Here is a 15418-nt window from a genome sequence, read left to right on the forward strand (position 1 = left end):
TTTTTTTAGCTATATGGATTGCATTTCTCACCATGGTGAATCGTGACGTAAACGTGTGATTACTCCTTTTTTTTGGGGGGGGGGCAAAGCTCCTCGCTGAACGAATCCCATGCAGATCTAATCCTCTTTGTGTAGCGTCACACGTTTCCCGCCTTTTTTTCTGGTGAACGATAACAGAGAAGATTAAATATATTACAATATATAGTCAAATATAACATTCATTTTAATTTTGCACATATTTTGTTACAGATTAATAATACATTTTCTGTAATATTTTAGTGTTTGACTAGAAATAATGCCACAATAAGGACCATCAAATACTACACATTGCACCATATTTCAAAATGTAGACACAAACTTTTGAAATAAAATAACTCTTGTAAGCAGTGCTAGGCCTACACAAAAATACATGCTAAGTATCTTTAGTTTGGTCAATTGTGATATTTAGGGATATGTTCCACCGAACATAAAACATAACTGGCACTGGGAAAACACCTCTGCTTTCTTTCTCCATAATAAAAACAACACAAACCAGCAATTAAACAAGAATGTGGAATGCGGGTCAGTTGGACTATAACAGGTCAATGGATTTTGACACTTGTCCATTGGCACAACAGTTTTCCGATCATTGCCAGGAAGAAATCGGCACCCGAGATCAATAAATAAAGGGCCCCCTAATTTATTAACTGCCTAATGACAGTAACCAACATCAATTTCTGTGTAACTGCCATTGTTTGTTGCTTGAGAGCATTTCACTCTACTGTCCAGGAGGTCCTTCTCCTTGGCTAACTGCTCAGTGGCTGCTGACACTGCAGTTCGAACGATGGAAGTTGCAGCCTCATACAACATCCTCTTCAGGGCCTCATCTGGGTCATCTGGCACATCACTGGTCTTTGTTGACTCAGAAAAGGACCCTCCATTTTGAGGACCCCTGTATACCTCGGTCTCTAACTCAACACTAGCACCTAGTCCTACTAAAGACTCTGCCTTGCCAACTCCCTTTTCTTGGAGGTCACTGGAGTCAATTTCTGCTTCAAACTCACCGCTTTGGGCAACTGCTTTTCCAGTGCCGCACTTCCCATCTTGATTCAGGATCTTCCCATCCTTTGGACAAGTTTTGTCACTAGAGTTGATGTCCTCCTGGTTGGTCTCTTCTGTCTTTCCATCGTCATTCTGGACAGGAGGCTCATGATTGTGTGCTGTGGTGTCCTCTGATGCAGCATCTGAACATCCATTCTCACCATTGGTCTTGGGTTCCACTGTTGGCTCTGTCTGGCCTCCTCCCTCTGATGCTAAGTGAGGCATGTCTGACTGTTGACCAGATGGTATGCTTGGTAGGGACTTCTCCTCTCCATCAGCGCTCTTGTGCTCGTCTGCCACCTGAGCTCCGTTGTCGCTCCCACTCTGTGTGGCAGCCTGGTCCTCTGATCCACCCTGTGGGAGGTCAGCTGACCCAGCTGTGTCTGCAGGGCCATCCGTTTCTTTAGCTTCCCCTTCGCCCTCTTTCTGTACTGCTGTGCCCTCCCCCATATCCATGCTAGCACTCTTCCCCTTGCGCAGTATGAAATTCTTTAGTGACACAGCACGGTTGAAATGTGTCCTTTTAGACTTGGCAGTCTTGCTTGAGTCTTTACCCGCCTGTGGTTCGTCAGTCTGTTCTTGTTCACCCGCTGGTTCCTCCTCTCCTCCACTCGCGTCTGCTGCTTTCTTTGACTTGGGAATTACTCGTTTTTTAAACGAGGTCCAGATCTCGTTTGCATGCTGATCCACAAACTTTGCCCGTGTTGTAGCAGCACTTGCCCCTTTCTCTTCTTCTCCCTCTGCACTGGCCTTCTCTTGATTTTCTTCATCGCCTTCAGACACTCGTGTGGCCCCCTGCTCTCCCTCTGGGGCATTTTCATCTTTCAGGTTATCTGAAGAGTCTTTATCCTTTGGTTTGTGGATCCCAACAATGGATGGATCTCTCTTCAGACCTTGAAATGTCCACGACCTCTTCAGTTTCCATCTTTTTTGCCCGGTGTGCTCTGACTTTGTAGTTGAGTCCAGGGTCCCAGTGTCCCCTGGTGCATCTGCACTGACACCCTCTGCTCCTTCCACATCTTTGGAGTCATCAGTGCTTTTTTTGTGGCTCTTCTGTGCCATAAGCTTCTTAAAGGAGTGCCAGCGTTTCATGTGTTTTGTACTTTGGGAGGTTGACTTGTCTGGCTCCTCTGGTGCCTGTGGGTCCTCAATTTGATCCACCACAACTGTGTTGGCATCAGCATCCTCCAGTCTGTCAAGAGATTTTGACCGAACCTTCCCATGTTTTTGAACCTCCCCTGTACCATCCTTTTTCTCTGTGCTTCTGTGGGAGAAAATCCTGGCAACAGGCTTGCGGATGAAATCACGTACACTGGACTTTTCTCCTTGCTTTGGCTTGGCACCAGGCATCTTCTGCTCTTGGACGACCTCCTCATTTTCTGGTACTTTTTCAATAGCTTGACCTTCGGGTGCAGTTTCACCTGCCTCTGCCGACTGACTAGCTGGCTGTACCTTAGGATCTGCTGCATCACCTTGATCACTCTGGTTTGTGGCAGTGGCCTTATCTGGCTCTTCCCCAGCAGCATCCTCAGCTACTGTACTATGTTCTTTTTTCTTCTTCCCTCCCATTACTTTTCCAAGCCCACTTTTGTTCAGAAAAGAGTCCCAGATTTTCTCTGAGGCTGGCTTGACTTTGTCTGCTGGTTGCTCCGTGCTTTGGGGCGCCTCAGTGGTAGGCTGTGTTTCCTCAGTTGGAGCAGGGGTTGACTCCACATTTGCAGGCTCCTCCTCAGCTTTGGTCTCCACGGTGTCCGCTTGGACAGGCTCCGTGTTAGCCTCTGTTGCTGCCATATCAAAAAAAAGTGCTCTTTGATCTCCTTCCCTTAAACACTGTCTTGTTCTCTTGTATTCTTTATGGAACCGAGTTCATTGATGACCAGCAGTGTTTGATAGTATTCCCACAAGAAATAATGAATTCTGCATCATATTCCGTGTGGAGAAGAGTGGCCTCAAATCTAGAATGAGAAAAGTAAGAGGATGTTTAATTAAAACATTCACAGATGCTGCACTTTCCCCCTTTCTAACGGAGAGGGCAACCATAGATGCTTTTCATATGCATTTTCAAAATTGCAGTTCGAAGACAACTTTAGTGGGATGACAGATTTAGTAATCTCAAATAATAAATGCATGTATGCGCAAAGGGTAAATAAATCACGATGATTTGTGTGGAGTGGAAATGGAGGACGCTCCTGATAATCTAATGAGAGGCTTGACTCCTGTCACCTATGTTTGGGGCACTGCTACTCAGATAAGTGGATCAGTGATTTTGTTTAGTAATCAGCACTGGTTGAGAGGTTTATTGCTGGTGCACACTATCCTTTCAGAACTCAGCTCACATGCCTGACAGTAGTAGAACAACAGCAAATGGGATGACAGTGAATTTTCCATAAACCAGCTTGTGAAATTACCCAGCATGCTACAACTTAGAAAACATTCACAAAGGGAGAGCTGCACGCTTAAATGAATTTAAAGCATTTATGTTGTGTTAACTGGGTAGAAATGGGAAATGTTAAAACAGTCCTTTACACCACTGACAATGGGACTCCTTATTAAAAACTCTTCACCCGCGGTCAACTTTAACTCCTCCTCAAAACTGGGCTTGTTTTTCTCGTTTTTTAAAGCATGTAGCTCGATTATCTGTTATTCGCTGTGTAGCTCGAACCCGTTTTCTTTGAAACACCCTTTGAGGATTGGAAATTATTCACATTTCCCTTTGCATCTGGGTCTGTTTTGCTGCGGTGGGATGCACCTCATGATAGACACATAGGCCAAGGGTGTCCACATCCACGCAAGCTTGCACCTGCATATGCAGCTTCAACTGGCACCCCGAGAACGTCCAGTGTGACCCACACGACTCGTTCGTGGCCCTGCTGGGAGCGCGGTGCAGGGGCACGTTTTGATTGGACCGCGCAGTGTCTTTACGCGTGGCGTCGAGTCCGTTTGCTCGCCCGCCGTCCTACAGCCATGGGGACAATCGAGCCTGGACGGTTTTGTCCTCTCTCTCTCCATAGACGAGCCCCCCTCCCTCGCCCTTTGTTATGCTAAAGCGAGCAGAGAGCGCGGGAGACGTCTGGAGAGGCTCCCGCCATAGAGCTCAACTGTGGGCTTCAAACCTCGCGTCTGTAGAAGTAGAGCGTAATTCTAATGAGCGGAGAATAAAAAAGGCAATGCAAATGCCCGAAGACAGCAGGTGTCCGTGCTTTTCAGAAGCTCATTTGCATTGCTAATGAGCAATGACATTTTTGCATTTTGCAAAAAAAAAAAAAAATGTCTGCGTTTGATATAAACAATGCTGTTGTGCAAATGGGCTGCTTAAGGCGTTTAAATGAGCGCCGCGGAACGAGCAACTTTGCCCAAACGTATGGAAAGGACAATGAGTCATGCTTGTGTTGCGTCTGGAAAAACATCCTGAACAATGGGGGCAGATGCGTAACTGTGGATTCATAATTGAAGCGGTTCACTCTGGGCAAATACTCATCAGAAAGACTGATTCTAATAATCTAAAATACAGAATTATGCGGAAATCTTTGTGTTTGGAGCGCAGTGTCCCCGTTAGACGTGCGCAAAGACAGCGGTTGGAATAGGAAAATCAACATGCAGCGGGAAAACAGCAAGCGGAGCGCCACACGAGCGGCAGGGAGCGCGGCGTGTTGTGGTAAAGCCACCGATTAGGCTCCGTTCTCGAAATCTCTGCTGCGGCTGAGCAGTCCCCGCCGCTTATACGGCAAAACAGACCGTCGTTTTTGACGCAAATGAGAAATAGAAACGCATATTCATTCATGTTTTCCCTCGTATCTGCGTTCACACTCGAGTGAGTCTGATTACAATGCGCTCGAAGACAGTCTGGCGCGTTTTGGCCGAAGTTGATGGAATGATTGGAGCCGTCTGTTCGGCCGAACAAAGCCATAAAACAGACGGAGGCGCTTCCAAACCGAAAAGATGTGAGCCAGCAATGACGGTGAATTTCCCCAGAGCTGATGGCCATGCATCCAACCAACAGGACGCATTCGTTCATCTCCATCCATCTAAATCTCCACACTTTCACCTCACATCAGCCAGGAATAAAAAAAAAACAGCTCTGTTGCACAAACCTGACACCAAACACAAAACCGTGTATTTCACCAGAGCAGAGCGAGCTGGAGCTGCATTATCAGACTTAGCCTCCAAAAAAACTAAAGCTTTACGCGTCAAGACAAACATAGTAAACACACACACACGCACATAAAACATCTTAAGCCTCGCAGAAAGGCTAAAAACTCTTCCTACTGATGTGAGGAATGACCTCCCTACCTTGTTTCGTGAGGCTAAATCCGTCCCTGCGTGTCGCTGAAAGGTAATAACAATCTGGCGCGGGCTGGAAAAGACACTGAAACTAAATCCCCGCTCGCATCCTCGAGCCTGCGAGCAGCCAGCCAACCCAGTGTGGAGAATCGCGCGGGGACGCGCGGGCTGCCTCGCGCTCGCGCGCACACGCACACACATCCACACAAGAGCGCGCGTTCGCGCTCGCGCACACGCATACGCAAACGCGCACACACACACCATCTCTCTCACCCCGTTGCCCTTAGCAACTAGGGAGCCCACCCACCCCCCACCCTGCTGCAGCCTCAACCATGCAGCTGCCCCCCAGCCCTAAGAGGGGTTACTGTACCGGGGCAGATGGAGGGGGGCGGGGCGGGGGAGGGGGTAACTGGGTATGATTTTGCTCTGGAGTAACAGCCGCTGCCTCCAACGGGTGGAAAACAAGGCGGTGACGTTAGAGCCGCAGCCGCCACGCGCTGTTATTATCACTGCGTAAAGACATGTTATTACTGGTATGTAGAATCTTACACAGAGAAGATAAGATTTTAAAATGGTTATTAATTGTATATATTTTTAGAAAATTTGAAACTAGATTAATTAATAGATATCTAGAAAAATGATACAAATAATGATTAGGATAAGCTATAAGCCATGTTTATTACTGCCTATGAATGATACTGGTCACTAGTAAGTGGTTAGGCTAATGTAACTCACAGTACGTTGCATAAAAAACATATGAAGTATGGTAGCTATAAAAATGTCAACAACAACAATTATAGCAACACGTAATATGTATATAACTATGTAATATAAATATATATACAAATATATATACAAATATATATATATATATATATATATATATATATATATATATATATATATAAACAGTAACTGCTTTAAAATGTGCTACGAATGTGATTTTCACTTAGAAAATCAATAAAATATTAATTTTTACCTGGGATGCCCAAAACATTTAATTATGATTGTACATTAGCCAATATAAAAAAAGCGATAATGAAAACATTTGATAGATAAAAAAAGTAGGCTTGGCTTTTAGCTCTGGCAGTTAGATAGGTGTATGTACATCATGATATTTAATTTTTCTGAGGTTTGATAGGCTGGAACAGAAAAAACACAAGTTGTGCAACATTTCATAAAGCAACTTTCAAAAATCACTGAATTTAATGATTTTATCCAACGTTTTACATACTCTGCTGCCCTGTTACCCATAATGTTGATTACATCATTGTCTCTGTATGAAAACTGATTTGTTAGGGCCACTACTGAGCGGTTAGACAGACAAATACAGGGTATAAGATTGATTTTTTTATAAGATATTCAGAAAATATTTGATACGTACATATACTCAGAAAATCATAGTGATGTAGTTTATCACGATAATGACAACACATCGTCATCTTGCCCACTCCTACACTCGTAAAAAGGATGGTTCTTCAAGGGTTCTATAATAAAGACAGTAGTTCTATAAAGAACCATGAACACTCAAAGAACCTTTTGCATGATTACAAGGTTCTTTGCGTGGTGAAATTGTTCTTCAGTTTGATGGAGAATGTGTTGTATATGGTTCTGTATAGAACCTTTTTGAAAAGGGCTCTATATAGCACCAGAAAGGATTCTTCTAGTTTGACATCGTAACAATAGCAGAACACTTTTTGGTGCTATATAGAACCCTTTTCAAAAACGTTCTATACAGAACCATATGCAACACATTCTCTGTCAATCTGAAGAACGATTTCACCATGCAAAGAACCATTTAAGATTGTAAATGTTTCTCCAAGTGTGCATGGTTCTTTGTAGAACCATTGTCTTTACTAAAGAACCCTTGAAGAACCATCTTCTTTCGGAGTGCACTATAGAGGAATGTGGTAGGGCACATCTCTAGGCTGCACGTAAACACGGTGTCTTTTGTCTCTCTGATTAGTCATGTGCTTTGGGGTCAACCTGAATGAGGAGAAAAGAGAGAAAAATACAGCATTTGAGCAGAGAACTCACAAAAACACTATCGAAGAGCCCGAGGGCAGAAGTAGAGGGGTGAACAGTGGACAGGCAGTCTGGGTTTACGCCAACACACTGTTTGTCTCTGGTTTAATATCGGGCAAAATTTGCCCCCTGGAAAGAATAAAATGTGCGTTTGCACTGGAAATGTATTGTTCCGTGATTCATATTTTATAAGACAGAGTATCCGCACAAAAAACACTATGTGCTCCTTCTTTGAGCTTTCATTTCCTTGTGGAGGATGCCACTGAGCCTGTGGTGCTCATAGCTGCTCTTTGAATCAGCCATGTTGTTTTTTTTTCATGGCAGGAATGACAATGGTAGAGGCCTGTGCTGCTGTCAGGACTTTTATTGTAGCCTACTCATATCATTCATGTCATATGCCATGAAGCTTTATACGATTGTTCAGTCTTAGCGACTGTTCATGTCTATCATGAGTCTAGAGCACAGTCCCCTTTCTTAGACTGAGTTAAATGGAATAAAACCAGTACAGAGGATGGAAAAAGTGCCTGTATACATTATGGCCAAATATATACATTATGGCCATTCGTTCATCTAACTTTTGCATCAAAGTGGACTGTCTCTAGTCTTTGAGCCACCTCGGGCCTTCAGTCAGAGGCCCCTGGGCACTAGCCCCACTGGCCAGGTCAGTAATCCACCCTTGGTCAGAGCATGTTTTTTTTTCCCCCACTCTCTATGATATCTAGACTAGCAAGTCTTTATCTTACCTGTTTTCTACAAATCATACTTAGACGAACAGTATTAATGAATAATATTCATGCCCTACTTAAAAAGCTAGTTAGATAAGAAATCCACCACATTGTAGATATTCTGCTACTTAAATATTTGATCGTAATTAAGTGCAGTCACTTAAAATTATATTTTTCAAAATTGTTGCATAATTAAATGGTTACAATGTAAAGAAAGTCATTTAAAGTGGTTTGATGTGTAATGCTCTATAGAATGCCGGATGTCTGAGACATTGTTTTAGGATAGTTTTGAGACAGGATTTTGGCTTAAAATTCATTTTGTCAGTATTTTAATGGAAGAGAGATACATTCGGGACATTGTAAGGCAATACAGTTTTTTGTAGATTTACCATGATTTTAGCATTATCAACATTACATGAAAACTCAGAAGAAATATGTAGGTTCACTGGATATTAACTTAAATGGCTACATTGAGTTGTAGGCATTGCCACCCCTGGTTCCTATCACCACTGAGTCAGTAAATGTCTTTACAATGAAGCATTTCACATCAAACCACTCTGAATAACGTTGTTTAAATCTTAATGATTTAATGACGCAGTCATTTTGAAAGTTGGTGAAATTCCGCTGTAAGTATTTCCCGCCCCTGGTTAAAACATCATATTGCCCTTCTGCCCATAACCAGCCAAATGAGGTCAAGATGAACGTGCCATCGTTCGTCCTCTACACCAGTGGCTGATCCAATTAGAGCAGGCTATGCATCTCCTTTTCCTGACAATCCTGAGCTCAATGTCATTTGGAAGTCAGTGATATAGGCAGCATGTGAGATGGGCTGATGCTTTTTTTGTATCATCAGCTGCTCGCTCTGATCAGACCACAGACATAGACTGTCATCTTCTCCTCCGTGCTCAAGCATAAGCGGCACAAATTCCCCAGCACAAGCTCAAAGATGGACTCCAGACAAGCTTCACTGCTCGCATTTACAAACCAAGTGCATGGCTGATGTCCTGCGAGCTCAGGGATCCAGTGTGGGCCCAACAGGGAGAAGCCGAGCACTGCTGGTGTTGTGAATGACCCAGACTGTGTGTGTGTGTGTGTATGTGTGTCTTCCTAATGCCTGGTGACAGCCGATGTGTGTGTGTGTTGGCGAAGGAGGGGTGACGTGTGGAAGGTGGGGGTGGGGTGCAGCCCCTGTGACAGGCTCAGCTGAAGGCTGTGTGTGTCAAGCTCACGGCTACAAGCCTGTCATGTCCATTTCCTGCGCACCCATCCGCCATGCAGGGGTTTTATTTTGACCACCACGTGCCTCAGCATGCAGCTGTAAACACCAAGCTACGGACGAAGCACATCAGCCCCCATCAGCAGCACAGAGAGCGAGTTTGTTAGGACATACAGGGCTAAGGTGGCTCCTCAGTGGCAACTACCTTCTGTTTTGCCCTGAGCATGCAACTGAGCACGTACACTAATTGATAAGGGAACGGGACACACCACTTAAAGGAATGGTTAACTGAAAAATCTGATTTACAGAATTTTCCCCTTATCTCAAACATAGCTGATCAGCCAAGACATGTTTGGAGTCCAAAGTTTGCTTCTGTAGTTCTTGCACTGGAGCTGTGAGGCTAATATGGCTAACAAGTAATTAAAGTCTATGTCACCCAAAATGTTTGTGAAACAGGAGTTTTAAAAAACTATTAAAAGCTAAAGAGAAAAAGGGACTTTTAACAACCCTGTAAGATGACCAAAACTGTCACCATCAGATAAACAGTACTTAAAGCGTTTATCGTTGAGAGAGAGGATAAAATCAAGCTCCAGTTTTGCTTCAGATCTGAAAACATCCACAAGTGTTTCTGTCCATCCACTGTGAGACGACAAATCAGTGCTATGAGTCTGAAGAGTTTGTAGCTGTCAAGAACCTGTACACAATAAAGAGAAAATCTGCAAATTAAACAAAGAAGCTGCTGGAGTTCTCAGAAGAATGGACTGACCACTCCAGAGTCCAGACCTCAAAATCACAGAATGTGCTTATGATTACCCAAAGCAGAACATGCAACTGACTTCTAAGACTGAACTTTGGATGTGTGAAAAAATCCCTCCTGCAGATTTCTTAGAAAACCAGACAGCAAGATTCAGTAAAAGAATTGAAGCTGTAAGAAAGTCAAAGGGTGGACACACTAAACAATTAAACAATATATATATATATACATATATATATATACACACACACACACACACACACACACACACATACATATATATATATATATATATATATATATATATATATATATATATATATATAGTTGTTGAGGCTTCTATGTTATTTTCTGTTAAATATGTTTTCTACTTTTTTCTTTACACTAGAAAATAATTAACTTTTACTTAAAGGCCGTTTTTACAGGATAGAAAAAAACGACCTTCACACAGTTCCATGGTTTTATATTATATTACCCTCTTAACTATAGTGCAAAACTAAAAAATCTAACTTGTCTTAGACAATCGATTTTGTTAGGGGTAAGAGGAAGATCATGAAAAAGATTATTTTAGTAGCTGTAAACTCTTATTGAACAGAAGCAGGGGCAGGTGCAATGGAAAAGAGAGAGAGAACAAATTGTCAGTGAGAGCCTTAGGTCTCTCTACCCTGGCATGATGAGTTTGAAATACTTCTCATAAGATCCATTCAGACAAATTAGGACCAGGAGTAGAGAGGGAGGAGGGAACAGGGTACAGTGGGGGAGGGGGAAGAAGTGGAGGGGGGCTCAGCCAGGCTTACTGTCATTGTCAACTCAAGTGCTCCTGTAGCGGAATTAAAGACTGCTCAAAATCTTACTCCCCCAGCACAGGGGAAAGTCAGGACATACATATTCTAATCTAGATTTGAGACATCCATTAGCATTTAGACTGAAAATTCGCACTGTTGAAGCACAGTCTCTCTTCCCCTTTTCTCTTTTTTTGGGGAGCCATTTAGGTAATGGCACATTCCATGGGACATTAATCGGTGTAATTAGGTTTTCTGCCACACCATGTGAAATAGATTGCGCTGGCATACTTCACTCTTATCCACTCTGTGCCCATGCAGCAGAAGTTTGGGTGCAATAAGTGTGGCATTATTTTGGCCTCATTATTTTCCTCACCAGCACCCCCAAAAAGCCATTCATCAGCCCCAACGGCTGGAGATTACATCACCTATGAGTCATCATAACCAGAGCTGGGTCTGGAAGTGGGCATGGCTGGTCTTCACTGGTACAATAGTGCTGCAGTAAGAGGATATGCACCTGTTCAGTTGAGACAAGCTCCAGTGAGCCATGATCAGGAGAAGGTAGGCTATGGCAGCCTGCCAGCTTCTTAAGCACCTTTTCGGCCAGGGCCGGCCATGTTCCTGTCCGGTGTGTTTTCAAATGTGTTTGGGTCTTTCAGCCTAACAAACTCGACCCCGACGGCCAGTCGGGAGCGTCTGCACAGCTCATTGACCTTTTATTGATGTGACCGATTGGTTAACGCGTCCCCTACTACGAAGGGCTAGCGCTAACGTTCTCTTCATGCATGGGCAACCTTTGAATTGCAGCTGTTATAGCCCTCCAAATGCTCGCTGTCCTAAAGTGTTGCCTTCCAAGGGATTTCTACGTAATCTCTTTATGTGTGCACAGGCTGTCAATCTCGATCACCGCTGTTGTTATGGTGGAGCCCTGATGCATGGGAGGAGGGGGAGATGTGGGAGGGAGCCAAGAGCCCAGCCAATGGTGATCCATCCTGTCGATTAGCTCCATGCTATCTCATTATGTTTGTTTAGTGCCTCTGCCCATTGGTGCTGGCACAGGATGAAGACACCGAAGGATCCAAACACTACATACTGCCAACATGCACTGCGATGGCTGAACTTCACTATATAGTCTCTGTACAAGGTGAGGGGACAGAACTGTTCATTGACCAAGGCTGCGAGGGCTTTGTACATCCAGTTTGTACATGGTAGCTAAGCATCAAAAACAGTCCATTTAGAATCTATTGTTTTTGTGATGTCACAAATACCATCACATTTTCATATATCCCCCTTTCAGCCTACAGCAGTTTCGCTCCACCCATTCACGCTGAAGTTATAGGGTTTCTGAATGAATCACCATGCAGAAAAAATCAAACAGAACACCACTCATTTACCTATATCAGTCTTAACGGTACAGTAACAAAAACAGCTGGTTTAATTAAAAGGGATAGAGAGAGGTTGAAAATGGTCATGTAAAACACAAATTATAACTTTTTGGTAAATAAACCCACACAAATATCATAATTGGGCCACAGGGGAAAAATATGCAAAAAAATATGCTACATAAAGGCCCTTTAAATACATCATAGTGTCTACATGAACAGCTCCCATGTTTGAAATCTGGACTGCAACATGACACACCAGTACTAAAGAAATATTTTCCACAAATATATGGCACTTAAGCACTGGTGTTTCATCAATGTTGCATTCAAGCTTTCGCCACTTTGTTCTCAAATAGGGGAACTCAGCTAAACACTGTCACAGGTTTGAAAAGTCTTAAAAAGCTTAACATTTGGATTTACATTGTAGCAATGAGAGCTACATTTCTGTACAGAAGCACAGACCTGTGATTTTCAAGCAGGCAGAATCATAGTGCTTCATCACATTAATAAATATGCAGCGCCTGCTCATCTCTCAAGGAGAGACGCTCTCATCTTTTTAACTATTCAGTTAAAAATCTTGGTGGCACTGAAAGGTGCTCCACAAATATAACCAGACAGCACTCATTCAAGTGCTTTAATTTTTTGGAGGTGGTACTATGAAGCAAATAATTTAAAGGGCCCCATATCCCACATTTTTCTTGCACATTTTCTTGACATTTTTGCAGTTTTATGTACCAGAAACGGTTACAAATCCTTTACACAGGACCATTTCCCAACTTATTATTTTTTTTAGATTTAAACAGGTTGTTTTTGTTATTGTGCCTTTAAGACTGATAAATGTGAATGACCTCTGTGCCAACTGGCTGCCCTCATTCAAAAAGCAGCCTGGGGTGAAACACTCCTCATAACTTCAACGTGAATGGATGAGCTAAACTGTAGGCTAAACAGGTAGATATAGGTTGATGCTTTGGTGTTTGTTGCATCAGAAAAAGATGAATTGAAAAAGGGCTGTTTTTGCAGTTTAGTTACAATATATGGACCAGAGAGGTAATGAAATAAATTTAAAATACGTGTTTGATGTTGTATATAAACACTTAAATTTTTCAAATGTACCATGCACTTGCTGTTCCATGTATGAAAACTAAGTTGCAAAAACAGCCTGTTTTGAATTCAGGGTTTTTGTGATGTCACAAGAACCAACACATTTACATATATCCTCCTATTCAGCCTACAGCAGTTTAGCCCCAGCCCTTCACATTTAACACTGAAGTTATACAGAGCATTTAAACCTGGACTTTTTTTTTTTTAACAAGGCTCAAAACAGCCAATTAGAACAGAGATCATTTACATATACATTACATTATCTTTCAAGTGGGGACAAAAACTTATTTAAGGTACACAGTTGGACCTAAAAACTAGCTTGATGAAGGAAATCCATATCTGCACAGTACCTTTTTCTGATGGTTTAAAACAAACTTTGAAACACACAGAAATTGAAAGTAATGGGCTTTAAGGCCTCCACTATGGTCACCATTCTCCATGTGCACAAAAGAGGCCATGGATGGCGTTATCATATTAATCTAAAGTAACCATCTCGAAACTGAGTTAGCAATGCTACCTAATCAGAGTCAGGTCGTCTCAAATCTTATTTTTTACAGAATTGCTCTTACATATTTGCCCTCTCAGCTTGTTGCTTCTCTCCTGGTTAAGAGAATGAGGAGCAGCATGTAGTTATACCTCAATTCATGTTAAAAGTGAGGTTACACAATGGGTGGCAGTGCATCAGTCAATGCTTATATTTGATTATAAAAGCCATTACTTTACATTACTATGCTTTTACACAAATGGAAGGTTCTGGATGCATTTAATACACGTCTCCCCTGCTAACGTTCACAGTACAGAAATGTGTTACCTTATAAAAGGTCCCTACAATTGCTCAGGTCTGATTCAGTTATATGACTTGAGAACTGACATGAGCTTTTTACACTGCATGCAACTTTTTCATGAAAATCAGGGGCAGTGGAGCACCTTAGGAATGTTAACGAAAGGCTGTTTCATATAAAAGTTTAACTGGCAAAGTGCTCCTCCACATTTTTTCTTTGTTTTTGCCCTCTAAAGTAGATACCAGAATTCATTTACTTAGGCTGTTGGCTGGCTGTAGCTCTATAGTCTAATCTTGCACCCTGTTTATTCATTTTATTTATTATTTTTAAATACTTGCATAAAAATCTCTCTCTCTCTCTCACACACACACACAGTTCTCTGCATACTTTGAATGGATTGCTGTAGGGTTGAAAGGCCATCTGCAAATTCTTCCAGCTAAGAACATTTGTGTGCTAATTGAATTTGAAACGTTCTTGGGCATTTTCTCCAGCAGCAGCACAAAACCCTCATTCAATGTGTCCACTAACCCAGATACAAAGAGAGGGACACTGACCGTACCCCCCCCAATGAGAATCACACGGCGCATCGTTCCACTCACATTCCAAACAAGTTAAAATATCTACAATCAACCGCTTGTTTTCACTCATTTACTTTATTTTAAATGTAATAAAAACGGTGCAAAAAGCTGCTCTTGATACAAACGGTCTTCTTTAAAGCTTTGCTACATGACAATTATTTTGTAAACACAGTGCAGAATGCCCATAAAATTTCCCCAGTTGTATTTTTCACACTGCTTTGTAATATCTAATAAAGCAATTCCCCATCATGTGGTTCAAGGCTGCTACCACAACACATACCACGCATAACACTCCAGTGCCCAAGGCTAAAGCAGCCAGTTCAATCTGATACCACTTTCTCCTCTTTTACTTCAACTCCAACCACAAAAATCTGATCTTACTGATCATAATTTGGACCACATTTATAATTTTTAGTCAATTCTCATAAGCTGAGCGCTTGTACAAACATGCAAATCCAACAATCAGGTTTAAAAAATATATGCAAAAAAACAAATCTGGTTTCAGCTTGCGCTTGAAACGGAGTATTAGGGCACTCAAATGGTTTTACAGTAAAAGCTACATTTTTGTGTACTCTTTTGGCATAGTGGCATGACAGGAGCCGTAAAAAGACTGCACATATTAAAGCACCTATACGCACACTTGAGCTTATCAGCAGTTTAACTTTCACCACAAAATAGAAAAAAACAACAAAAAAAAAAAACAAAACAGTTA

The 15418-nt window shown here is 42.3% G+C and overlaps 1 protein-coding gene across 1 annotated transcript; it reads right to left on the reverse strand.

Moving 5' to 3' along the window:
• Nucleotides 1-74: 74 nt before the first annotated feature.
• si:ch211-137a8.4 (midasin) lies at nt 75-5527 on the reverse strand. Its single transcript, XM_036562698.1, has 3 exons — nt 5371-5527; nt 1044-3035; nt 75-160 (listed from the first exon to the last, which is right to left on the reverse strand). The coding sequence occupies exons 2-3, from the start codon at nt 2869-2871 to the stop codon at nt 138-140; spliced, it is 1851 nt and encodes a 616-aa protein (XP_036418591.1). The 5' UTR covers nt 2872-3035; nt 5371-5527; the 3' UTR covers nt 75-137.
• Nucleotides 5528-15418: the final 9891 nt, after the last annotated feature.

The sequence above is a fragment of the Colossoma macropomum genome, unplaced genomic scaffold, assembly GCF_904425465.1.
Source record: "Colossoma macropomum unplaced genomic scaffold, Colossoma_macropomum, whole genome shotgun sequence".
Classification (NCBI taxonomy): Eukaryota; Metazoa; Chordata; class Actinopteri; order Characiformes; family Serrasalmidae; genus Colossoma; species Colossoma macropomum.